This window comes from Colossoma macropomum, unplaced genomic scaffold (genome assembly GCF_904425465.1).
Source record: "Colossoma macropomum unplaced genomic scaffold, Colossoma_macropomum, whole genome shotgun sequence".
Lineage (NCBI taxonomy): Eukaryota > Metazoa > Chordata > Actinopteri > Characiformes > Serrasalmidae > Colossoma > Colossoma macropomum.
In genome coordinates this window covers 21,072,501-21,097,460 of record NW_023494791.1, presented here as the reverse complement: position 1 = coordinate 21,097,460, position 24,960 = coordinate 21,072,501, and the positions used below count along the sequence as shown (strand labels likewise).

Below are 24,960 nucleotides of genomic sequence, written 5' to 3'. Positions count from 1 at the left end.
ATGTACTGCACTTCATTGTGAAAGATTTCACTTTCAAATTTCCATATGGTGAAGAACAATTTGAGAGGAAGAGCATGGTGTCCTTGGAGCATGTTTAGAGGATCAGTATCATTTCTGCACTGAAGGTAAGATCATTCAAAGATTCATTCATTCTTTTTGCAGTGCCACTTAAGAGCCACTTTTGGTTCCCTAAAGAACTATATGTGAAAATAAATTGTGTAAAAAACTTTTTAAAGCTTTAAATAACTATCACATAATGTAAAGGCTCTATACCAATTCAAAAGCTCTTCCTAGAACTTTTAAATTATGTGGAAGTTCTTTAAACATTAAAACTTTAAAAGCGTCCTTCACATTCACACATCTCATTTATAGAAATCGGTGAAGTAACTCTTTTGAGGGGTGTAAAGTGTCTATTATTGGGCCCCTTGTGTAGACCCTGACACAACTGTACACCCATGACTCATAGAAAGATCACAGAAATTTCTTAACAACATACTTCACTAGTTAACTTCCATCAACTCTGCACAGACTCACATAATAACTGCTTTCAAACAGTTTCTTCACATTGATTCATTGTTTATGCCTCTAAAATCTTAAATAGGTAATCTAATGTAAACATTTCCGTTAATGTTAGGGGCTAGTGGCATGCCTTGAGAGCATCAACGTTTTTGAGATGTAACAGCAAATTATTGTTAATGTTTTATTCATTAAAAGTAATTTTTGTATAGAGGGGATGTTATTTTAGTTTGCACTGTGACTCAGAAGATCCTACTTGTGCCACGGATAAAAATGTTTGTCTAAAGAACCAACCACTGATTGAATAGTTTATCTTGTGTAGTGATTTGGGAAATTAATTGCTTTTAATTCTCTCAAACAGAAGTGGGTAGTAACTATTAACATTTACACAGTTACACATGTGAAAGAACCGTTTTGATGGATTTGTGCTTTCCTCAGTATTTCCAAATGATAATACTTTTACTTCTACTCAAGTTTATTTGTGAGCAAAGGAACCTACCTTTTACTAGTTATTAATATTTACATACTAATAGATTTAGATAATACATCTTTTTGCCGGGGGGTTGTATTGTATTTTCACTATGTTACCTTGGTGGCATTTTATTTTAGACCAAAGAACCCAGAGAAGAACAGAACCTAACAAACTTTAGTTTCTGTGCTGCTGGATGCCAGGTGTTTACCCAGTGCTCTGTGAGCTCTCTCAGAGTATATCCTCAGGTTTTTGTCTGGATGTAAGTTCCATTTTTTCCTCTGCAAGCAGTCACTCAGCTGTGTTACTTTGTGTTCTCTCTGTAGGAGTGCTTACATTTGCTTTATAAAGATGAAAAGCATCAAGAATCAGCTGGATATGCTGACAGTAACCACCTTAAGCTGATGATGTGTGCTTGGGGGTCACTGAAAGAGAAGCCATGGCAGAGGGTGGTCCCAGTGCTGGTGAGGAACTTATCTGAACTTATCTGTCAGAGGTGTGAGTTGATTGTGTTGAATGGTTAAAGTGAATCAGAATCTTTAGCATAGTACTGTCATTATAATTATCCATTTGTTGTTATTTGTTATTATCCAACTCATTGTTAAGTGAATTGGATGTAAAATGATAACAAGTAAGCACACATTCCTTAACTTAGCTAAAGCAGTATTAATTTACTCTTACATTCCCCAACCAGATATTTTGGCCATAATCTCAAAATACAGCGGTCACATGAAAAGTAAGGTATACACAGAAACAGCAGACCTTTGCTTTTTGGACTGATTGCATGTACAATTTTTGTACAGTGTTCAAATATGTTTTTTCTCATAAGAAAATAAATGGCTGAATATTGCGAAAATTCAGATCTAACTACCACAAATAATGTCAAAAAAGGACAGCTCTCACACTGCCCCTCATATACCTTACATGCAGACTACAAACCAGCACACATATATATACACATATAAGCAACCACCTGGGATACCATAGCAGCAATCGAGCAACACCTTAGCAACAACCTGGATAGCAATGGCCAAGCAACACACTAGCTAACACCTGGGATACCATAGAAATGCCACAGCAAAGTCTTAGCAACCACCTGGGACACCATAGCAATGGGCTAGCGATACCTGAGCAACCACGTGGAATACCATAGCAACAGCTTAGCAACCACCTGAGTTAACATAGCAATGACTTAGTAACATCTTAGCAACCACCTGGGACACCATAACAATGGCCTAGTGACACCTTAGCAACCACGTGGAACACCATAGTAACAGCCTAGCAACACCTTAGCAACCAGCAGAAAAACCATAGCAACACCTTAGCAACCATTTGAGATAACATAGCAATGACCTCGTAACATCTTAGCAACCACCTTGGATAACAAAGCAATTGCCTTGCAACACCTTAAAACTACCTGGGATTCCTTAGCAATGGCCTAGCAACACCTTAACAACCACTTTGGAAAACATAGCAATAGAGCCAGCCCACTACATTCACTGCAATGTCTTGGCCGACAGGTTTTCAGCACCGGTTTGGGATAGTGCTGGTTGGCAAAGTGGGCTGTGGAAAAAGTGCTTCAGGAAACACCATCCTGGGACAAGGGCACTTCACATCATCCCCTGGCTTCTCTGCTGTAACTAAATACTGCACAGGGTGTTATGGTTATGTCTGCAGCAGGAAGATCTACGTGGTGGACACTCCAGGGCTGGACTTCCCCGAGCTCAACACAGACGACCTGCTCAGAGACATAGACTTTTGGGCTCCCGTGGTTCACATTTTCTTGTTGGTTGTCCAGTTGGGGAGGTTCACCAAAGAACAGCAGGAAGCCATAAAACAGATGGAGAAGATCTTTGGAGAAAGAGTGAGAGATATCACACTGGTTCTTTTCACCCATGGAGACAGCCTGACGAGCAGCATAGAGGAGTTCATCCAGAAAGCAGGGGCTCCCCTACAGCAGATTCTTAAGGCGTATGGAAACAGATACCACGTGTTCCACAATGAATCTGATGATCGCAGTCAAGTGGTTGAACTTGTCCTGAAACTTGACCAGATAAGAAACTTGAACAATGGGAGATTTTACACGATAGATGGTTAGTAGTGCCTTGGTTCCTCTCATATACCTACCTTGTATTTACATTCATTGGTTACTTATCAGATACACCTACCATAAATGTGCACTTTGTAGGTGTTAAACTAGGTGTTAATGCATTCGTTCTGGTGCGACATCCTCTACCATGCCACTTCCATTGGGTGTCGCTGCTGGGAGAAAATGGTCCACCACTCAAACAATACATGGTCAATGATGGTCCTGTGAAGGTCTCTTGGCAGCGATAGATGGGGTGAAGCAACAGACGAGCTACAGTCAGTAACTTACCAAGTGCACCTTTATGCTAGGTGTACCTGATAAAACAGCTAATAAGTGTAGAAACAAGGTGAGTGTACCTACTAAAATGGCAACTCAGTGTAAAATTAATTGAATAAAATAGTACATTCCACCAGGCTTGAACTTGGGGTTTGTTTCCCAGACTTGGATTAAGCCTAGACTTGAACCAAATTGCAGTACCAATGGTGAATCACCATTGAAAATCCTTTTTGGTCTAGGCTTAGGCTTAATTTGGGCCTAGGAAACCAGTCTTATGTGCCTAAACTTAATCCTCACAGCAGACCAGAATTCATCATGAAATATAAAACAAGCTTATAATAAATACAGTTCTACCCTTGACTGTTTTTTATGTGTACATTGACATACTTTTAGTAAATATAATTAGTTTCTTAATTAATTATCTGCTGGCACTTTGGATGTTGTACAGGTGTATGACATTCTTTTATCTTATAGATTGTTTGCGTCTGAAGATGATACTAGTGGGAAAAGCTGGCTGTGGGAAAAGCACCTCAGGCAACACCATCCTGGGTGAAGAGAAATTCACCTCACGTAGCTTCCGTGCCATGGCCAAGCGCTGTGACTGGTTTTATGGCCTGTCTTGTGACAGGAGGATCCATGTCATGGATACACCAGGGTTGGACTATCCAGAAATTGTCACAGAAGACCTACTTATGGACATAGACTGGTGTGCTCCTGTAGTCCATGTGTTTCTGCTGGTCGTGGAGCTGGGGACATCCTTGCAGGACCAGCAGAATGTGTTGGAAAAAATGGAAGACATTTTTGGGGAGAAATACAGAGACTTCACCATAATCCTCTTCACTCATGGAGACCAGTTAAAATGCTCTGTGGAAAAGTTCATAGAAGATGCTGATCCTCCACTGAAGCAGCTCCTCAAAAGGTATGGAGACAGATATCATGTGTTTAACAACAAAGTCAAAGATCCAAATCAGGTTAGGGAGCTCTTTCCCAAAATTGACAGAATGAGGGTTTCAAATGGTCACGAAGCATATATATTTGAGGTATTCCAGGGGATTTGGAACAAAGAGTAGAAGAAGACAGAGATGATCACTGTATACAGTACAATGCTTTAGCAGCATAACACTGTATGAGTCATATCAAGTCCCTGTTACTTATGAAGTGTTTTTCTTAAATTACATCAGTTTTCATCTTAAGATGTTTTGTTTTTACATTAGATGCAAAAATATTATCTTTCATAAGCTCTGAATCTTGTTATATATTGTAATTAATAAACAAAGGGTTGGACAGTGGTAATATGCTCTTTTTCAGTAAATGAGCATCTGAGTGTGTTCTCACACCTCAGCACAGGATGGCAACACAACACAAAATAATGATGGCCAATTATGCATCTTGCATATCCAATCACTGAGCACTTTATTAGGAACACTATACTAATACTGGGTAGGGCCTTCCTTTGCTCTCAAAACAGCCTCAGTTCATATCTATTTGTTGGAAACATTCCTGCTGCGAATCTCTTGTTCTGCCACACATTTTTGCTCACCACAACTGTAGAGTGGTTGTCTGAGTTACCGTAGCCTTTCTGTCAGCTCTAACCAGTCAGTCCATTCCCCATTGACCTCTCTCATCAACAAGGCATTCCATCCACAGAACTGCCTGCAGAATGTCACTGGAAGTTTTATTCTTTATCGCACCATTCAATGTAAACCCTAAAGACTGTTGTGTATGAAAATCCCATAGAAATACTCAAACCAGCCCATCTGGCACCAACAATCATGCCATAGTCCAAATCACTGAGATCAGATGTTTCCCCAGATGGTACTTCTATTATTCTTGTTTTAGGAATTTTTCACCCTCACTGCTTTACAGAACCATTCCTAGTTCTGTGTTTTAAAATCTACCAACAGATTTTCAATGATGTACAAGATGTAGACTGTAAGGGGCCATTCCAAATGCTTCAGCTTGTATTTCTAGAAGTAGCTCATTGAGGATTCTGAAGTATGTTTTGGATCATTGTAGAATGATCCAAAGAAAGTTGTATAAAACAGCCTTTTTCAGTTTCTTCACTAACTGTGTCACATTTGTTGTTTTTTAGCAGAGTCCATGTGCATTATATGTGCAATGTTTTCTGTGCCACCGGCCTACCATGCAATCCCAAAACATAGAACGTCCACCCTCAATGTGACCAATGAGTTCTTTTTTACTTCATCCTTAGATACCACATCTTCCCAAAATGCCTCTGGTTTGTCTAGATGTTTTCCATACTTAAGATGTTGACTTACATGATGAAGTTGTACGTAAGGTTTCCTTGAAATGGCCCAAAATTGCTTGGAAGAATCTCTTCATATGAAGTTTTGTCATCAGTGCAATACCGATATTATTATTTAAAGCAATTATGTGCTGATACAGATTGACTGAGATGATGTCACTGTGCATGTCTACTTGATATGAACACACTCACCTTTGTAAAAAATTCGCACGTTTCAGTCATATCGCAAAAAGAGGCAGTGTTACATTCAATATTTTAATGTTGAAGACAGTTTCATAAATAACATGAATCGTTAACATTTATTAAAGCTGATTCTCTCCTGTACTGATAATATTCATTGTGATAAGTGCTTTAAAGGGGGAAAAAAAAAATGTAAAAACAAACTAAACTTTACACAGTAAATTCACACTTAAGGATCAAACTGAACACCATCTTTACATCCATTGTGTCAATTACAAGCTTCCTCTACTAGCACTTGAGATGGAACGTATAACTAAACAGTACCAATTCAATATCCTTCGATTACCCATTCATCAAAATGATACCTATATAATATCAATGAGGCACTCAACAAAAGTTTATCTGAAAAGTGAATGGCTTTCAGAAAAAAAAACTGTTGAGTAGTCAAACTCGAGTGACCAGCACAAGCTATTATTTTCACTTTGAAATTAAATACATCTTGCACTTCAAAATGTCTGCTCTATTTCAAAAAGATAGCTTATTAGTTTACCAACAGTGTTTCAAGCGTTTCTTCCTACCACATCCATATCTAATTTCCAACAAAGCACTCTGTATGATACCACAACAGAACAGGAACCTCTGTAGATGTACTGCTGGCTAAACATGGCATTCTGCAGATAAAGTACCAAACCAAGGATATGGTGAGTATTGGCCAGTGTCGGTCATGCATTGGTATGTACAGATCGGCCTTTTGCACAGTTCTCTGCATGCAGAGGCTTTCAACACTCACATCGTGGGCAGGTGTTCTTGTACAGGCTTGAAAGAACTCTTTAGATGAACTTAAGGGGTATGATAAAAGTTCAGAAGTCATGCTGTTACATCAGAGAGGAAGTGGACCAGAGTACACAGGACACTGAACAAGTATCTCTTTTCTTGAAGACCTGAAATCTTCAGGAAACTTGAATAGAATTTCATTTGTCTTGAAAAGTGGTATAAATGCTACATAATTTGTGATGTGGGCATCTTCTTGAGTGCCAGTCTCAGCCCTTCAGCGTCATTTGCATCCTAACAGGAAAAGTCTATTATTGTCACAATAACTTTCAATCCAAAGATGTGTCCATCCTGTGTGATCTGGTTGTCTCACTTTTGCCATGAGTAAATACACATACAAAACAGTACTTGAACTTCATTAAGCAGCAATAACCTGGCCAGCAAGGATTCTCTCTACCACTAGAGGGAGACAGAAAAATGACGCTTTACAACACAGGCAAAACCATTTTTCCTATCATACTCAAAATGTATTACCCATTTAAAAAAGAGAAAAAGTCTGTACAACTTAGTTAAATCAACACTGACTTATTGCACACATTGTTTCTAGATGCAAAATATAATCAACACACTTTCAGACATCCGTAAGAAGTCGTTCTGATCCCTCTCTCACTCAAGCACACAGTCTCTCTCTCTCTCACTCACTCTGCCACACTAAGTGAACAACTTTCAGTTTTAGAGGAATGCTTACCAAAGTAAATAAAAGTTTACACTCATAACATGACATCCCAATCACTCACTCACACTCTCACGCTCACTCTCACACAGCGTTTTAGGGCATTTTTAGCACAGTGGATTTTGAAGTTGAAGGTTTGTGTAGCCAAAATAGCACCTTCTCAAAATTCAAAAGTAATTTGTATTTATGTAAACTAAAGCATCACAGTGCAGCCAAAACAAGATTTTCCATACTGCACATATAGCCCTCCATTCTTCTCTCTCTTTCACACACACACATACACAAAGGCAAGCTCCTCATCCACTGTCACTACAGTGCTTTCTCCTCATTTCACAGCACACAGTCACTAGTAATGTATCCATAGCACTGTTTAGCACAGCCTCGGTGCCGAGGCTAGGAGGCATGTGGAGGTTGCATCACCATTCCACCAGTGGGCGCTCTCACTAAGTCTGTGCCTCTGGGAGCGGAAGCCCCGGCTCGCATGGTGCTGTGGGCGGAGCCAGGCCGTTTGCTCTGCGACAAAGAAGTCCCTTGGTTGATGTGGCAGTGGCAGCTGCCGCTTCCCCACCGTTAAGGTTCCTGTATGGGCGCCGAGTGGGCGGCGCTCCGCGCAGGCACACGGAAGGAAAGCTAAAGCCGACCAGGCAGCAGCTCGGACAGGAAATTACGTCATCCTGATCAGCAGGGGGCGCTAGGGGCTCTTGAGCGCGGCGGCCACGGTAGCTGTTGAGCCGAGCCCATGTCGGCATCCTGCCAGCTCCCAGCAGGCAACTGTTGTTGTTGTCCAGGCGGGGCAGGGGAGGTAGAGACGGAGGGCCGTTTGAAACCGGCCTGGGCCAGCCGTTTGGCTGCCGACAGGAAGAAGAGGAGGACGAAGAAGAGCTGCTGATGAAGAGGGGCTTTCCCGTCATGGTGAGGGCACCCTCGGGGGAGCTACTGCAGTCCATGGGTTCTGAGCAAAAAAGTCCTTCCATCTCTGCCTGACCTTCGTCTTCCTCCTCCACCCGTTCCAGAGACACCATCTCTAGCTCCAGTGCTAAGCCAGAGTCCTGGCCAAGGTCGTCTGAAACCTCCAGCCCTTTTTCCCTCTTTTCTATCCCTCCATTCTTCAGCTCCTGCCCCTTTTCCTCCGGTTCCTCCTTCACACTTAGAGTCTCAGGCTCTCGAAACAAAGCCAGAGGACGTCCTAGTTCTGGCGTGCAGGGCAGGGACTGGCACCTGCGGGGTGGCGAGATTGCACCCAAGGGCGGAGAGGCACAGGGGTCGGGAGGTGGGGGCAGAGTGAAAGTGAGGGAGATGACCGATTTGCTGGGTGTGTCGAACAGCTTGATGCGGCCACAATTCAAGTCATGGCGGAGGGAGAAGGGGTTGACGCGCACCGGGGTGCCTAGGCATGGAGATGCGGCGGGTGGAAGCATGTCAGACTGACTCCGGGACAGACGCTGGTTACTCACGGGACATGGTGAATTCCTCCTCCTGTACGGGCTCTCATCAATGGCAACAGGTTCTGAGGACGTCAAAAGATAAAAGTAGGAATGAATGCTGCACAGTTAACATCAGGTCACAGTTAACTGGAAACACTGAGCATATTAGCTTTTAAAACAATTTTCCCTTCCCCCAGATTTAGTCAGGCAAAGCCAGGGGACAAAACATTTGCTTCTTTGGTTTTTGCAGAAGTAAAACAAAAACATGTCACATAACTAAAAAATAGCTGTAGAAGCCATCGTAAAGCCCTATATTCTGTCCACACTTTTTCCACTTTTTAGGATGACCGTGTCATACACGTCTATATGAAATTACTTAAAAGAATCCCAGGAAAACAAAGTCATTAACAGTATGAGTTTGAATCCATTTCCTGATGTCTGAGACACTGTTTTATAACAGTTTTAATTTTTACAACAGATTTATCATTTTAAAATATTTTTAAAGCCACTCATGGCAGAGATGTACATGCAGGGTGTGTGGCAAAACACTCCCCAAAGATTGCACTGTTTTCTGATTTCCCACTATTTTCCTTTATTAAAATTACTTAAAAACCACATTTTGAAACACATTTTATACATAGGTTTTAGATAGTAAATAAAACTTATATCTGTATTGAAAACACTATGACTCCTGGTTCTTATCACCATCACTGTAAAGAAATGAGTCAGTATGTTTCTCTACAATGAACCATGTCACATCAAACCACTCTGAATGACAGTTTATATTTCAAACACTGAATTATGCAGCAATTAGATTTTCTTCAACAACTAGTTATAGTTTGAAGCAAAAGATGTAATTTAGCCATGCAATCTGAACGCTGCTCACTGGTGGGGTAATAAACGTCCATTATTTGTTAGCTACACCCAAGCTATCTACACGGCTAGCTTTGTTAGCTAGCCGTGTAGATCCAGTGCAAAATTAAAGAAGCTAAACTTTGGACACTAAACACGCTCTGGCGTCAAATAGATTTGAGTTAAAGGGGATATTATGCAAACTTGTTTTTTTTCCAAAACAAAGAATCTTTACATCTCTGAACATTTTCTATTTAGTTTTTTCTTATTATGTATTCAGTGTTCATAGCAAAGTTTGCTGAACATTCATAACACAGTTTGCTAAATGTTGATCATCTTCTCAATCTCCAAGTCAGCGAAGAGTTTTATATACAGCTTCAACAGCTGCCAAATAAACATCCTTAAATCATGGTTTGAGCCAGGAAGTTTCTCGAAAGGATGTGGTTCGCAGAGTTTAAATACACTGTATTATTAGAGCGTTTGATGGCTCGGATCAATAAAGCCACTCCTAGAACAATTAGAGACTGAAGAGATATTTCTGATACGCTCTCAGCTTTAAACTCTTGATAAAATCTGATAATAGCATGTATTTTAAGTTATAGGGATGTGGCATATGTTTGGATGCTTGTGGGGATGCTTTAAATGATGTGCTCCAATGTCTGTAGGTTGTCTGCTATGTTAGGAATATATGGGTCATTTTATCCTGTACTTACTTTACTCATTTAAGGTAGACAGAAGTCCCCTGTTTAATTTTTTTTTGGAAGGCCCTGGCTATGTACATGGTTTGGTACTGAATTGTCTTGATGGAAAAAAAGCAAATAAAAACTTTTGATCACAAAAAAAAAAAACCTTTGTCCAAAATTTCATCTTTCATATATTTTTTGTTTACAGCCCCACTCACCAAGGATAACTGGTGCCTCAGTCTTCTCCCTCTCTCTCTCCATCCTCTCCAAGCTAACAACAATGTCTGAGAAAGACGGACGACTTTTTGCACACATCTACCAGGAAAAGCAGGGAAAAGAAAAAAAAAAAAAAGTTTTGTAAGGATAAAGGATAAAGCACAGGATAAAGCACAGTCTGCATTCAGAAGAAAATCAGTGCGGAAGGAGGTTTGTGAGTGGGTCTTACATTGCAGCAGTTAACAGCCAGGCTAAGGAAAGCTGGTGGACAGTCTCCAATCATATGCTCAAAAGCCTGCACATCCAGTCCAAAATCCTACACAGAGACAGTCACAGGCATCACAGCAAATATGAATTAAAAATGAAACTCCTCTGGTTTTCAAAAGCATATTTCAAAGAGACACAGAGAACAAACAAATTAGGTTGCACATTTTATAAAGGCTTTATAGTGTAAACCCTTGACCCCTCACAAAGAATATCCACGATTTTAAGTGCCTGCTATGTCAAATGGCACCAACAGAGGACTCTCTCTCCAAGCAGGAGATTAGAATTTCATTTGCATGCATGAATACACCGCAGAAAGTCATAAAAATTCACCACTCCTGCTGCAGTTACTTGGAGATCCTTTTACAATGATGACTGCAGCACAAACATTTGAAAAATGCATATGGGAGCGCATCACACAACACTGTATAACACTCAGTACCAGTAAGTTCTCCAAACACAGGGAGCAGTAGTTTAGAAATGTTAGTTTGTAGGTGGGATTGAGTGGTTTACACTAGTGCAGAGCAGTACCTCTGTTCGGGGGAGTACGTCTGGGTCGGCCTCAATACGCGCAATGATCTCACAAAGAATGATGCCGTATGCAAAAACATCCACCTGTTAGGAAAGAGAGCAAAGATGCAATATTACATTTAGTGCATAGACCAATCCAAAGTTTGAAAAAACAGACAAGTAGGGTTAAAGCAGGGGTGTCCAAAGGGCTGGTGTGACTGCAGGTTTTCACTCCAAACAAGCAAAGATTGCACTTGTTTATTTAGTTGTTCTCAGTCTTCAAACTGACCACAGCTGCATTCCAAAAGCTAGGCTGCAGCCAAGAAAGGTGGGTCCTCAGTAGGACTGTCCTATGAGGGTTCCTCATTTGTGTTACGCTTTGTCACGTTACCAGAAAGGGGTCAGCATAAGAAATTTCACTGGGAAAATTCTGTTGGTGTGAACGATTGTTAGCTGGCAAGCAGAACAAATATATAAATGATGTAATGTGACAAGCTAAAATGTAATGCTTGTAATTAAACACTATCCTACAAGCTAAAAACTGATCAACTCACTAAAAGCAGGTAAATTTAATTTCCTGTATTCACTGTACACCCTCTTAAACACACAGACAATAAATAAAGAACATCCTGTATATTTAACTGTACGTTTTCTTGGCATTTTTAAAAATCTGTAGTAGTTGGATTTATCTGGCGGTGTTTCTCTGGAACCTTCTTCGGATCAGATGGGAATGCAAAGGACAACGTGTGATGAACAGCCATGAAGAATACACTGATATCATCCTTGAAAGTTCCAGGAATATAGGCTGCATTTCTGTAATCCATGCATCCTTCTGATTGGAATAGCCTTCGATGACGTAGCACTCTAGAAATGCCGCTAAGCTTTTGGATCACAGCTCACGTGAGCTCCTGCTTTGCTGGAATAAAAACCTGAAGCCACATCAACCCTTTGAGGAGAAGTTTGGACACCACTGGGTTAAACTCTACTCACAGTTACCCAGTTTTCACCTTACTCATAGTTTTGCACTGAAGATATAAGGCTTATACCTTATTTATTAGTAACTGCATAAATGAGTGTATTTGAGATTGTTCACTAGCTTACTAGATCATTTAGCTTATTTTAGTTAGCAGTTTGCATAATGCTTACAGGTGGGGTGCATTTTCCATTGTCCATAACCTCTTCGGAAAAGTGTATGAAGACTTTCATTCCAAAATGCTTTATATCCATTTGTAAAAAAAATTTGATATCATGAATTTGTGATGTTTAATGTAAAACACATTTTTCTGTCTCTAATAAATGTTATATTAATCATAATGTAGCACTGGTATTTCTTGTATGTGAAAACTGCCTCCCAACAATATATATTACAAAAGAAATTCTCATAATGGGTCTATAATGTGGAATGAAACCCTTCATATTTTGACATTATGTGATGTAATTTAACATGATAAATATTGTTGCACAGCTCATCTCTAGGGTAAATATGAAAGAACTGCAACAGAGCATCACCAGAAAAAAACTTCTTGAGAAGCATCACTGACGTACCTTCTCATTGTAAAACTCCCCTCGCAGAACCTCTGGAGCCATCCAGTAGGGGGAGCCCACTACAGCCAGAGGCTGCTTCTCCACACCATCACTGTAAGACAGCAAGACAGTGCTAAGCTTGATGAACAAAAAGCGAAAGCCTGTCTGCTGAACACTGTGTGTGCAAAGGGCAGAACCCAAATAACACCAGCATTCTATGTACAATGTTCTAGGTCACCCACCCATGACTGTAGGTGTACTGATTGAGCTTGTGGAGTGTGATGCCAGTGACAATGCGCTTCTGCAGAACATGCAGTCCAGTCAGTTAATGAAATCAAAAAGAAAGCGGATAACACAGGCATTTGAAGAGCACTCATTTATTTTAAAAACCTCTGCGCCTGCCAATTTTCTGATTAAGTGCACTCAATTTATGTACTAAATGGTGCAGAAGCGTTTAGCCCACAGCCATCCTCATTTTTATGCATCCTTGGCCCAACAGCTAACTGGTCTTAAGTCAACCACTTTAGGCCACAGTAGTTTAGCTGGGAGATGGGAATGTACCATCATCCGATCACGCCCCCCAGCCATCACCAATGATGATACTATTGATATTAGCTGTCACAACTATTAGATAATCGGCTTCTCAATTATTTGAGATGTAGTAAGTATTTTACTTTTACACCACTGTTATAAATACAAATCACACTGTGAGCCCCCCTCATGAACACATACAATGGTTGACAAGCAAAAGGATGCAGAATACAATTCCCTTTCGCGTGCAGGCGCATCACGCAGGCATTGTGGATGCTACAGATTATGCTCGCGATTTCCACCTCTATGTGAAAACAACCGAAATTGCGAGTGTAACCTGCAGCGTGCTCGCAAAGGGGAGTCAGACTCTGCCATGTAGACGGAATTCAGCACAACAACTGCAAAGAACATCAGAAGAGAAAGAACCATGTTGACTTACAAGGCAGAATAATATTACAGGATTTTATTACGACGTTGCAAAGCTTCAAGACTTATTTGGCATAAGATTGACAAAGACTGACCAAACTTTCTGGCGGAAAGACGGGGATGAGACCGATAAGGTTACAGCTTACGTCGCAATCCTTCATAAACAACGTTGTCAGGGATGAACACTCTGCTGTCAGATTTCCGTTGGTTTCCTGTTAGTCCTGAGACTGTCTTGCATCCTTTTATCTCTTTTAGCTTTCACCAACAAGTAAAAGTCAGTCCGAGATTTACTCTTGTCTAATCTATTGCTCGGTCTCTCTTTTTCTCTTCATCGTTTCCTACGACATCATCTTTGGTCTCCTCGCAAACTCGCTTATTCTCAGTATGATTTTGTAGTTTTTGGTATAAAATCAATACAATTGATTCATGTTAATATTAATATAAGTTTTACTTTTTTTTTTAAGTTTTAATAACTGATGTAATCATAGCTTTAAAATCTTTTAAGCATTTGTTCATGATTTGTGACAGAAGCCATTCAGAGTGTGGAAGGCTGCTACACGGCTTTATCAGTTTAACAAACACGACAACAATAAAAGCTGCTACAGAACGATGTAAAGACAACATATCACTGCTGAATCAGGACATGGACAAATGTTACACATCAAAAGCAAACTAATAAGACAAATAGAATAGAGTTGTGCATCTCAAAGCCACTGACAGCATGTTTTTCGAACATTTAAATAATAGATGTTAGTTATCAGCGTATAATCATAGTGGGATTTTGCAGTAATTTGTAGAAATGTGAAAATGCACCAACCTGTAATCAGGGATTTTCTCTGCCAGCCCAAAGTCTCCAACCACAGCCGTGAAAAGGCCGTTCTCACAGCGCACTAGACAGTTCTACAAATACAACAATATGATGATCGGTCCATTGTACACACAATGGATATACCTGGGATATGCATGGATATTTAAATATATGTACTTATCTTAACTGGGAATTCAAATAAGACAAAATTAAATATAAATACACATCAAATGAACAATATGAAAATATTTAAATAAACTTTGTTTTAAAAAAAAGCAGTAAATGATCAAAACAGTAGAAAACTGTTAAAATAATAATTCTTAGTAAAGACAATACACCTGGCTTATATTTTGTGCGTGTACCTTGGAGGTGAGGTCTCGGTGGAAGATTCCCTTGCTATGGAGGTACTGTAGCCCCCGTGCGATGTCTAAGGACAGACCCATCCTCACTACCCATGACAGGTACATGTCACTGTCCAGCAGCTGCTCCAGATTGCCCCCATTGATGTACTGTAACCATGACAACCAGACAGCCTATTACATTTCGGAACAACTTTATATTCTCTCACCAGTCTGTGGAGACACTTCTGCTTTCTGTTACTATAGAGACCAGTGTCTCACCTCAGTCAGAGCATGGAGTTGGCCCTCATGGACGCACACCCCTAAAAACCTGTGAAAGAGAGAGAGAGGGAGAAATTTTGTACTGTCATCCACCTCTGAGATTTAGGATATCCATGGATGAATATCATGTCATTTTAAACAGGGAAGCCAGGATTCAAACCACTCAATGCCCATAACAGGGGTTATAAGGGGAAAACAGTGGTGCGAATTTGTTTCAGACCTTAGGATGTTGGGATGGCAGAGGCGGTTCATTAACTGCACCTCTCTCAACATGTTGGCTTTGTTGCTGGCCAGAGTGTTCATCTTCAGAGCCATCACCTGCCCTGTGATTCTGTGCTGTACCTGTAGGACAGACAGAGACAAACTGTTTGAAATGAGGCAATTAGGGCTGTCACAATACCAGAATTTAGACTTTTACACTGATGCCAAGTGTGGAATCACAATACACTTATTGTCCAAACACCAATGACGTGACTAGGGTGCCCAAACTTTTTTTTTGTTTTGGGCGAGCCAAAGTGCAATGCTTGTGGTGGGCTGAGAGCCAAAAAGACGCAGGCAGACAGGTTTCAAATCAAGTTTATTTTTTCTTTTAACCTTTTTTTTCTTCTAACCTTATCCTGCATTTTGCTATTAAAATACTTAAAAATACAACTTAAAGAAAGAAAAAAAAAAAAAAAAAAACAAAGAGAACAATTTATATACAGTAAAAAATATGTTTATTCATTTTATCAGGGTAAAGTGGGGGTAGGGTAACTTCTTGGGAGGAAATACAAATGTATTCATTACTATATCACATCCAGTAGTGTGTTTCTAATATTGTGCGTACACACACACACACACACAGACACACACACACACACACACACACACAAACAACATATTTCATCCCCAATTGTACGTTCCACGCTCAGAATAGGGTCATAATTTAGACATTTTAAACTTACAGATTTTTCCACAAGTTAAACTACATCACACTTTTACACAGCGGCAGAGATTAGGCTGCTATGGTTTATGATACCTTTGCTAGTTTCAACAAGCTCTCTGAAAAATTCTTGTTACCATGGTCCAGCTTATGTCATTATCTTGTGTGTGTGTGTGTGTTGTGTTGTGTTGTGTTGTGTGTGTACCTAATAGGCAGCAAGGGTTGGGTTGGGAGGCATTGTTAGGAGGGTTAGAGAAAAAAAAAACTGGATATGATTGCACTGGAATAATTTGTTTCTGTATCTGAAAATATATTTTAAAAAAATTCCACATAAACATTTGCTAATAGCTTCCATTATTAGAGTTTTCCAGCAATTCTTCCCAAATTCACAATATAATCCATGGCGTTCAATGAGCGCTGGAACTGGAACACTGAAAAAACCCTTTTCCAAAAAAGTTGGGATGCTGTGCAAAATGTAAATAAAAACAAAATGCAAATGATGTGCAAATAAATAAACCCTATTTTAACTGCCAATAGTACAAATAGTACAAAGACAAAATATGTTGAAAAATATGTCCATATGAATTTCAAAAAAGTTGGGACAGGGCAACAAAAGACTGGTAAATTTATCTAACACTTAAAAAACATCTGGTGGCTAAATGGCAACAAAGACTTTGCAGACAAATAGTGCAACAATTCAAGAATAACGTTTCTCAACATAAAATAGTCAAGTACTCTGGGAATCCATCATCTATGGTACATAATATCATTAAAAGATTCAGAGAATCCTGAGAAATCTCTGTATTTAACGGACAAGTCCAAAAACCAATATGGCTGGCCGCGATCGTCGGGCCCTCAGACGGCACTGCATTAAAAACAGACATGATTCCGTAGTGGAAAATCACTGCATGGGCTCAGGGACACTTTTGAAAACCACTGTCTGTGAACACAGTTCATTGCATCCACAAATGCAAGTTACAATTCTATCATGTAAAAAAAGAAACCAGATATAAACAGAATCCAGAAACACTGCCACCTTCACTGGGCCCAAGCTCATTTTAGATGGACAGGCGAAGTGTCCTGTGGTCTGTATATAAAAGTTCGAAATTCATTTTAGAAAATCATGGACACAGCATCCACAGCATCTACATTAATGCTGTATGATACGTACAGCTTTTGGCAACCTATACGGCCATTCAGACGACATCATCTTCAGGAAAGACCTTGTTTACTTCAGCAAGACAATGCCAAACCACATTCTGCTTGTATTACAACAGCATGGCTGTTGTAATACAAGCTGTCACCCACTGATAACATTTGGTGCTTTATTAAACTAAAAATACGACAAAGGAGACCCCAAACTGTTGAGCAGCTGGAATCTTGTATTAAACAAGAACGGGAAAAACCATTTCATTTTCAAAACTACAGCAATTGGTCTCTTTAGTTTCCAAACACTTAAGAGTGTTGTTAAAAGAAGAGGTGATACAACACACAGGTAAACATCCCCTATCCCAACTTTTTTTTACAAATGTGTTGCTGGCATCCAATTCAAAATGAGCATATATTTTACAAAATATTTGATATATTGTCTTTTCTATTTTCAATTAAATATTCACGATTTACAAACCACTGCATTGTATTTAAAATTTTGCAAAGTATCCCAATATATACACACATTTTTGCCACACGCAGGCCGCCAAACTCTGCATCCTCAGTGTTTGTTCAACCCACATGTGCACACTTGACGAAAAGTGAGCCTGATTACAGGTGTAGTATTGCTTTGCAGGGCCTCTATAATCTCCATGGCTGGTGCTGCAGCATGGTGAAAGCTGATGGGTCACGGCAATCTGTGTGCATGACCTCCACTCAGTTACATATTTATAATCAGATCTGTGTGCTGCACATCCTGCTGCCAAGTAATATGCTGGCCAGAGCAATGGTAAAAACATGCAGTAGCAGGAGGATTGAAGACAAATGAATGGAGGGAGAGTGACAGAAAGAGAACACAGGAGAGAAGAGAAAATAGAAACAAAGTGGAGCAGAAAGGGAAAATGAGGAGAGCATATAAAAAGAGGAATGATGAAGCAGCTTGCAGCTGAGAGAGTCCCAGCAGGTATTTGAAGAAGTAAAGCCCTGAAGAAAGAGAGCTCTGCAAGTTTCTAGGTTTGGATGTCAGTGGGGTAGTGTGAGAAAATGTGTAAATAAGAGAATAACAGAAAGAGAGAGAGAGAGAGAGAGAGAGAAACCAAGACAAACAGGACAGCAAGAGTAAAGGAGAGTGTGCACAGTCAGTACAGTGTAGGGGGTATTAGTGGCCGCTCAGCACTAATAGGCTTTCTGGATTTCCCATCATCCCACCTGACCTGCAGGAATCCGGGGCATCATCACAATAACATCACACAGACTAACCACACTCCCTCACAGGCCTGACGGACACTTGACACGTACCACTCAGCGCATATAGATAAAGCCTGACAAGCAGCAATACTGAAGCAGCCTGTCTATTAAAGCACTCGTCTTTCAAAGACGGCCAAGCTGCTGTTCATTGAGATTTTGCTATTCGCGCTGCAATTCTGCGATCTTTGCATATTCAAATTCGTACCAAGGTTCTGCAGTAGTTCTAAGAGAACGTTCAAAAGGGTTTTCATGCAAAATATAATCTAAACAAAGGAACCAGCCCTAACACAGGCTAGAGCTTTGTCTGGATGCAGCCCACTTCATGAAGACATATTGTGAAGCTGCCAAATTTGACATCACCAGAGTCATACTTTAAAATTCTTCTAAAATAGCAAACATAATTCTCCAGGGCTGACCCGAAGCATTTTAATGCTCAAATGTCTCTATTTGGTATTCAGCAGCTTTGTTGTTTTAAGGCTGTTAAAATTGTAGCCTAAATAACAACACATTGTCAGCGTATAATTTAAATAAATTAATGCTGGTTTAGTTAAACGCATGATACATTTTTGCCAGGCACTGACCTCACCTCCTCACAGAGGGGAAAAAAAAAAAATCCACCACCTTCCATGTAGCTATTAAAGCTAAAACAGCAGAGACAGCTAAGAAATCACTTCTGGGAGCACTTTAAATTGTCTGAGGGTAAGAAAAACGCTAGTTCAGAATGCTATAGAAAGTACAAGTGGATGTTTTACCTAAATCTCTGTGGAGTTCATGCTTCACTCACGGGAGCAAGTGAAAATTGCTGCCTGCTAAATGTATTCTGAAATGCAGTAATGAATAACTGCAATACATTTTTTGTACAATTCACATTTAATTTAAAATCATTTTTTAAGTGTGTTTTGGAAATGAGCATCCAGTTGCTCATTCTGAAATACCAACAAGTATTTAGAGCTGGTAAAATGCTCCTAAAACTAATCCTATAATTCTCAAAACAGGGTTGGAAATAAATAAAGGACCCAATTCATTTCTAGTGTGATTTGGTCCCACTCCTGCAAACGCAATCAATTCTCATTTTGCACTACTCATATTGACCCAATTCCCACAGACTACCATCTGTGTAGGCAAATGATATTCAGCTCTGTCAGTGCTCCTATTCAAATAGCATCAATATATGATAAGCAGAGAACAATTCCTCATGGTGAGAGAAGAAGTATCGCATGGTGTGAATGTCAAATAAAAAATGTCACATACAAAAACCCCAATTAGACTGCAACCTCAAGAGCTCTAAAGTGTGATTTAGTATTCCTGTTACATGCTTAGACATCAATGCAAAAAGGGAGAATTACACCCCTGATTATCATTCTGATCAATATTACTTTGAAAAAAGCATTTGAGAGTATAGACAAGAGGCAAAAATCAGACTAATCAATAGTCGTTCTGCAGCTTACATGGTTTTACTGATTCCACTGTGATCAATGAACTTGATTAGTCAGTGTTCAAATTCATTCCATTTGCTATGTCGCACCATTAAATGGAAACGGATCACTTTAATGGGAATGAAAACCTGCTGCCTTTTTTTTTTATAAAACAAGCTATGCATTACAGTTAACCACACAATTATTGCATTTACACTGCAGTGTTATCCAATTCTCTGCCTAACACAGGATTCAGTTCTCTACCCTAAAGCAGCTTGAGACTTGTTCTCCTTATCCCATGTCAAAACTGCTGGAGTGACTCAACAAGCCTCATATCACGAGCAAACAAGTAAAGCGTCATTCAGTGTTTGCCCGCCAATAAATTTGACAGTTTCAAACAAAGAAAATGGAAATGCACAATGGAAAGACTGTGTGTGTCCGTAGTGCCCTGTGCAGGAGCTTTATAAAGTCCACAAAGGAGCGCCTATAATGCATGTTAATTATTACTGATGTGAACTCATTTACAGTGAAAAGGTGTGTCCAAAGGGAGGAGTTCCACCAGATGATCAATACAACGAATGTCCATGTGTTAACTTCAATATTCAAATATTCTGCAGAATTCAAAGTCATTCTGAGAGTTTTGATTTGAAATACTCCGTTCTAGAGAAACTTCAGAGTCAGAATTGTTTACAGTGTTAGTAATAGGAACAAGATGTTCGAAGAACCTCTAAAACTCTCTCACAGAAGGTCATTACATGAAATGGCTGGATGAATGTGTGTTCTGATGCCTGAGATACTGTTTTAGAAAAGTTTTGCAACAAGGTTTCGGTCAGCAATGTATTTTTTAAAAATACACTGAAATGGCAAAGAGATTTAGCCTTATAGGCTAAATAGTTCCCAAAGAAAACGTATTTCATCAGATTTACAACTATTTTACCATCACCAACATTACATATAAAAACTCAGAAGACACACATATTTACTGGTTCTTTTAAAGAGTAAATAAAATGGCAATATGCTTTTTGTACACACTCCTATTTCCACCACTGTAAAGAAATCTCAGTCAGTAAGTTTCTCTACAACTAACCTTTTCACATCAAACCACTCTGAATGACTGTTCATCTCAATGATTTATTTATGCAGAAAATCTGAATAGTCGGGTTAAGCGAGTGAACCATTCTGGTTGTCTTATTTTTGTAGTAAATTGAGTGACAGAAAAATAAGTAAGTATGCATCATGTGCAAAATGCAGCAGTGGCACAACACTTCCATGTCCAATTATAATATTGAGACTTTGCGTATCAGCCAATACCAATACAGAGCCAGTCTTTCTTCTTAAAAAAAAGCAAGCTTTACAATGAGCTATTTTTAATTTGAAGCACTTCACTTAAGTTGAGCATCTAAAAGTGGGTTATCATGTTCACTCTACTACCCCACTGAAAGAAATACACAGCTAACATCACATCACACAGTGACACAGTGTGCTATTTCAGGACAGACTTGTTAAAGGACTGTATCAGATTCATTATAATTTTCTCTACCATATCTGGATCCAGCACTGTCTGCTGATGTCAGCCCGATACCAATACCTGGTGTCAGATTGGTGCCATCTCCAACATACCATATTTAACCTCACACTTCCTGAAGTTAGAGACTATTAAGAACTCTTGTGCTTTATTCATAATCAGAGAAAAAAAAAACTGCACAAAGCACCACAGCAATAAATTGGCAAGGAAGTGAGCAAAACACGTGTTTGATGCAAGCACACATAAACCCCCACACTAGTGCTGGTGACAGGTCTGTCTGCTTAGGCCTGGGCTGTAATCTTATTATGTTGATGAGTGGGACCGACCTGCCCTATCAGTAAGCACAAACCCTGATGTCTATGACTAAATACATGCAGTACACGCACACATGCATGCACAAATAAACATATCTGAAACAGCATGGCATGCTTGGCACACCCACAGTGAAGGTACAGTTACAGTCCTGATGAACGTTACAGGGTAGAACAATAAAGCATCTAAATAATAGCTCTACTCTGTAGATACATTGATTCAGATTTAGGTATGATTAACTGTTATGGATGTATCGTAGCCTTTTGGCTACGAACTAGCTGAACCAGATGAGTGTAACCAGGGAAATCATCACCCACTAGGACTGGAATTAAAGCATCCTGATTCACAGCATTCCTAATGGCACATATAATCAATTAGTCCATGCTAACTAACCACTTAAAGTGCATGGAAGATTTTTGCTCTTAGCTCTTTTAAGGAATATTCAACAAGCCTGAGCCATACTGAATTACCATGGTCCACAAGCTGACCCAAGACCATAAACACTGCACTGCTGTATAGGAACAGACTCCTTTTAAACCGTGAACTACCCAGCACGGCTGTATAATTAATCATATGTATAATGAAATTGCAATTTGAACGAGTAATTTTCAAATCATAAGAGTTATAGCTTTAATAATACTCCTCATTATTTAACAAGTTCCAAGTGGAGCCATTTAACCTAATGCAGATCTTGTGAACTGGTAATCTGGCACACCACTTTCTGCATTCAAGCCTCAGGTCTGAAAAAAAACGATATGCTGGTCTTCTTGGTAAAAAAAGATCTGGAGCTTCATTCATAGAAAATTATTGCACTTAAATCACAATTTCAATATTGATAAGAAAAATCGCAAACAGATATTTTCCCCAAATCATTCAGCCCTACTACCAAGAGTAAGCTGGAATTGCACAAGAGGAATAATTTATGGCCATAGAGTCATAAAATGACCCCAAATTCATTTTGGTTAAGGCATCATGAACTGTGAAATTATAAGTTATAGTCACAGCTGTACACTGGTTGCACTTCAACAAACCCACAGGTACTTTTGCAGTGGTTCTCTCATACTCTTGTCCTGGAGTTCTCCTGAGATTTTCCAGCTCCAACACAACTCAGGAAGAGCTTCTCAAGTAGCTGGTTAGCTGGACCAGGAGGGTCAGAGCAGGGGAATGCAGCACAGGTGGTGCTCCAGGACCAGAGTGAGGGACCGCTGTCTTAGGAGAAATATGGTGATACTTTACCTTGAAAACCTCCGAGAAGAACCCGGAGCCGATCTTCTCGCAGAAGAAGTCGTCGATGCGCGCCAGGCTGGACACGGCGCTCCGCAGGGCCCGGTACGATGAAGGCCTGACCCGGTTGGGTCCGTGGAGGCCGTGCGGGGGCGGCTCCCACACCTCCTGGCCGGGGTCCTCTGGGTCCATGGCGAAAAGGTGCGGAGCGTCAGTCAAAACGGAATCCCGCTGGACAGACGACCCATGGCGCCGGTGATGACCAACGACCTCGCGGCTCGAGAAAAGAGGCGACTCGAGCCCCTCTGCATCCCTCCGCTGCGAACAAACCCCGGATGGATGGATGGAGGGGCTTCAATGCCGCTTCGCCGCTGATCCAGACTACACCTTTAGAAAGCGGCCGCTGCCTCACACGCCGCTGGTTTCCCCTGAGCGCCCCGCCGCACGACCACCACCACGTCTCTGAAGCTGCTGCGGTAAACAGAGGCGACAAAAATGTGCAATTACCCTAATCGCTCTCATCACCATCAGCTGCAGCACGTTTCTACAGCCCTTCTGCTGCTGCAGACAAAAACGTGCAGCTGAATTTACTCTAAACGTGCTCACAACCGCCTACTGGTCTCAGCAGTGACCTACAGGGGGCTGCAGCCATCAGGCAGACGGAGCAGCAGCTTTAATCACATTTCAATTAACGAGGCATTTTATCAGCACATCATTTCTGCGGTTCACAGTAACACATCGAGTACAGCCGGGTTTGTTAGCAAGGTGAGCAGCATGCCGTCTCACCATCTGCTGTCTGTGATGCTCTGCAGAGACGAGCAGGATTACAGAGGCTCCTCTGCAGCTGCTTAGACTACAGACGCTGCTGAGCTAAACAGCCCCATGATTTCTCTCAGTCAAAGCCACTCCACTACTCCTACAGCTCCTACTCTGCTTTTATCCTCTCCACTCAGCCCTCGCTCTGCTCTCCTGCACCAGTATGTGACTGTAGATGAAACTGAAACAGCGTTCAGCCATTAGCGGAGCGCCGGTCTGGTCTTTAACGGTAAATCAGTCTAGTCTGAGCTCTGCCTGCTGAACGGCTCACTGCGCGCTCCGCTTACCGGCTCTTCAGCTCGGATGCACAGCGATGTTTCCACAGGCAGGAGAAGAAAAGCCGTTAATCACTCGGCCTTGGTCGTCTTCTCGGTCACGGCCGTCCTCTGTTTGGTCGTTTTGTCTCGGTCAAACGCTCCGACCGCTCGGAGGCTTTGCGCTCCCATTGGAGAGGAACAGGGGCAGGGCCTGAGAGACGAGCATGCGCAGTGGAGGCGGTGACACATTTCCACTTTTTACGTGGTTCGTGAGCGTGCGGCGCTACTGATAGGGGGGTGTGTCTCAAATCGACCAATTGCTCCCTACGTAGTAAACACACAGTCCAGAGTGCTCCTAAAGCCATTCTTACCTGTGAACATTATAGGCTTTGTAATGAGTCAGAATACAGCCGAGGAGGTGAAGGCCTGCACACTGCTGTTTATACAGGTTATATGCGTATATGTTTATGTGTGTATATATATATATATATATATATATATATACATATATGCGTATACATATGTACATATATTTATACATATACACACATGTACATGTATCAATACACACACACACACACACACACACACACATATATATATATATATATATATGTATATATATATATGTCTATACATACATATGTATATACAATGTACAGTATGTACTTTCCTTCAAGACTAATAGTATCTATCTATCTATCTATCTATCTATCTATCTATCTATCTATCTATCTATCTATCTATTTCAGCATAAGTCATAAGTTGGCAATACACCTGAAATTGTACTCATATGTACACACATTTCTTACATTTGTCATGTCTCTATCAGGTCAATGTGGATGCTCTGCAGCTGTTCTATAATACGAGCTGTAGGCTATATTTAGGTGTCCAAATTTATCACACTCCCTTTACAATATCTTAAAAGTATAAA

At 40.5% G+C, this 24,960-nt stretch overlaps 2 protein-coding genes across 4 annotated transcripts; one reads left to right on the top strand and one right to left on the bottom strand.

Annotated features, from left to right (window-relative positions):
• The first annotated feature begins 20 nt into the window (after nt 1-20).
• LOC118810523 (GTPase IMAP family member 8-like) lies at nt 21-10,579 on the top strand. 2 transcript variants are annotated; one of them, XM_036574342.1, is made up of 5 exons: nt 21-125; nt 1,312-1,449; nt 2,506-3,078; nt 3,825-4,269; nt 10,468-10,579. In XM_036574342.1, exons 2-5 carry the CDS (start codon nt 1,425-1,427, stop codon nt 10,484-10,486), a joined length of 1,062 nt encoding a protein of 353 aa, XP_036430235.1. In that variant the 5' UTR covers nt 21-125; nt 1,312-1,424; the 3' UTR covers nt 10,487-10,579. The 2 variants fall into 2 exon arrangements, with proteins under 2 accessions (XP_036430235.1, XP_036430234.1); XM_036574341.1 differs by lacking the exon at nt 10,468-10,579 and having other exon boundaries at nt 3,825-5,193.
• Nucleotides 5,858-24,219, bottom strand: si:ch211-113e8.3 (dual specificity testis-specific protein kinase 2). 2 transcript variants are annotated; one of them, XM_036574339.1, is made up of 11 exons: nt 24,057-24,219; nt 22,966-23,424; nt 15,379-15,500; nt 15,159-15,207; nt 14,901-15,047; nt 14,548-14,630; nt 12,795-12,885; nt 11,271-11,354; nt 10,705-10,791; nt 10,478-10,574; nt 5,858-8,807 (listed from the first exon to the last, which is right to left on the bottom strand). In XM_036574339.1, the coding sequence occupies exons 2-11, from the start codon at nt 23,143-23,145 to the stop codon at nt 7,744-7,746; spliced, it is 2,004 nt and encodes a 667-aa protein (XP_036430232.1). In that variant the 5' UTR covers nt 23,146-23,424; nt 24,057-24,219; the 3' UTR covers nt 5,858-7,743. The 2 variants fall into 2 exon arrangements, with proteins under 2 accessions (XP_036430232.1, XP_036430233.1); XM_036574340.1 differs by having other exon boundaries at nt 22,966-23,421.
• Between the last annotated feature and the right edge of the window lie 741 nt (nt 24,220-24,960).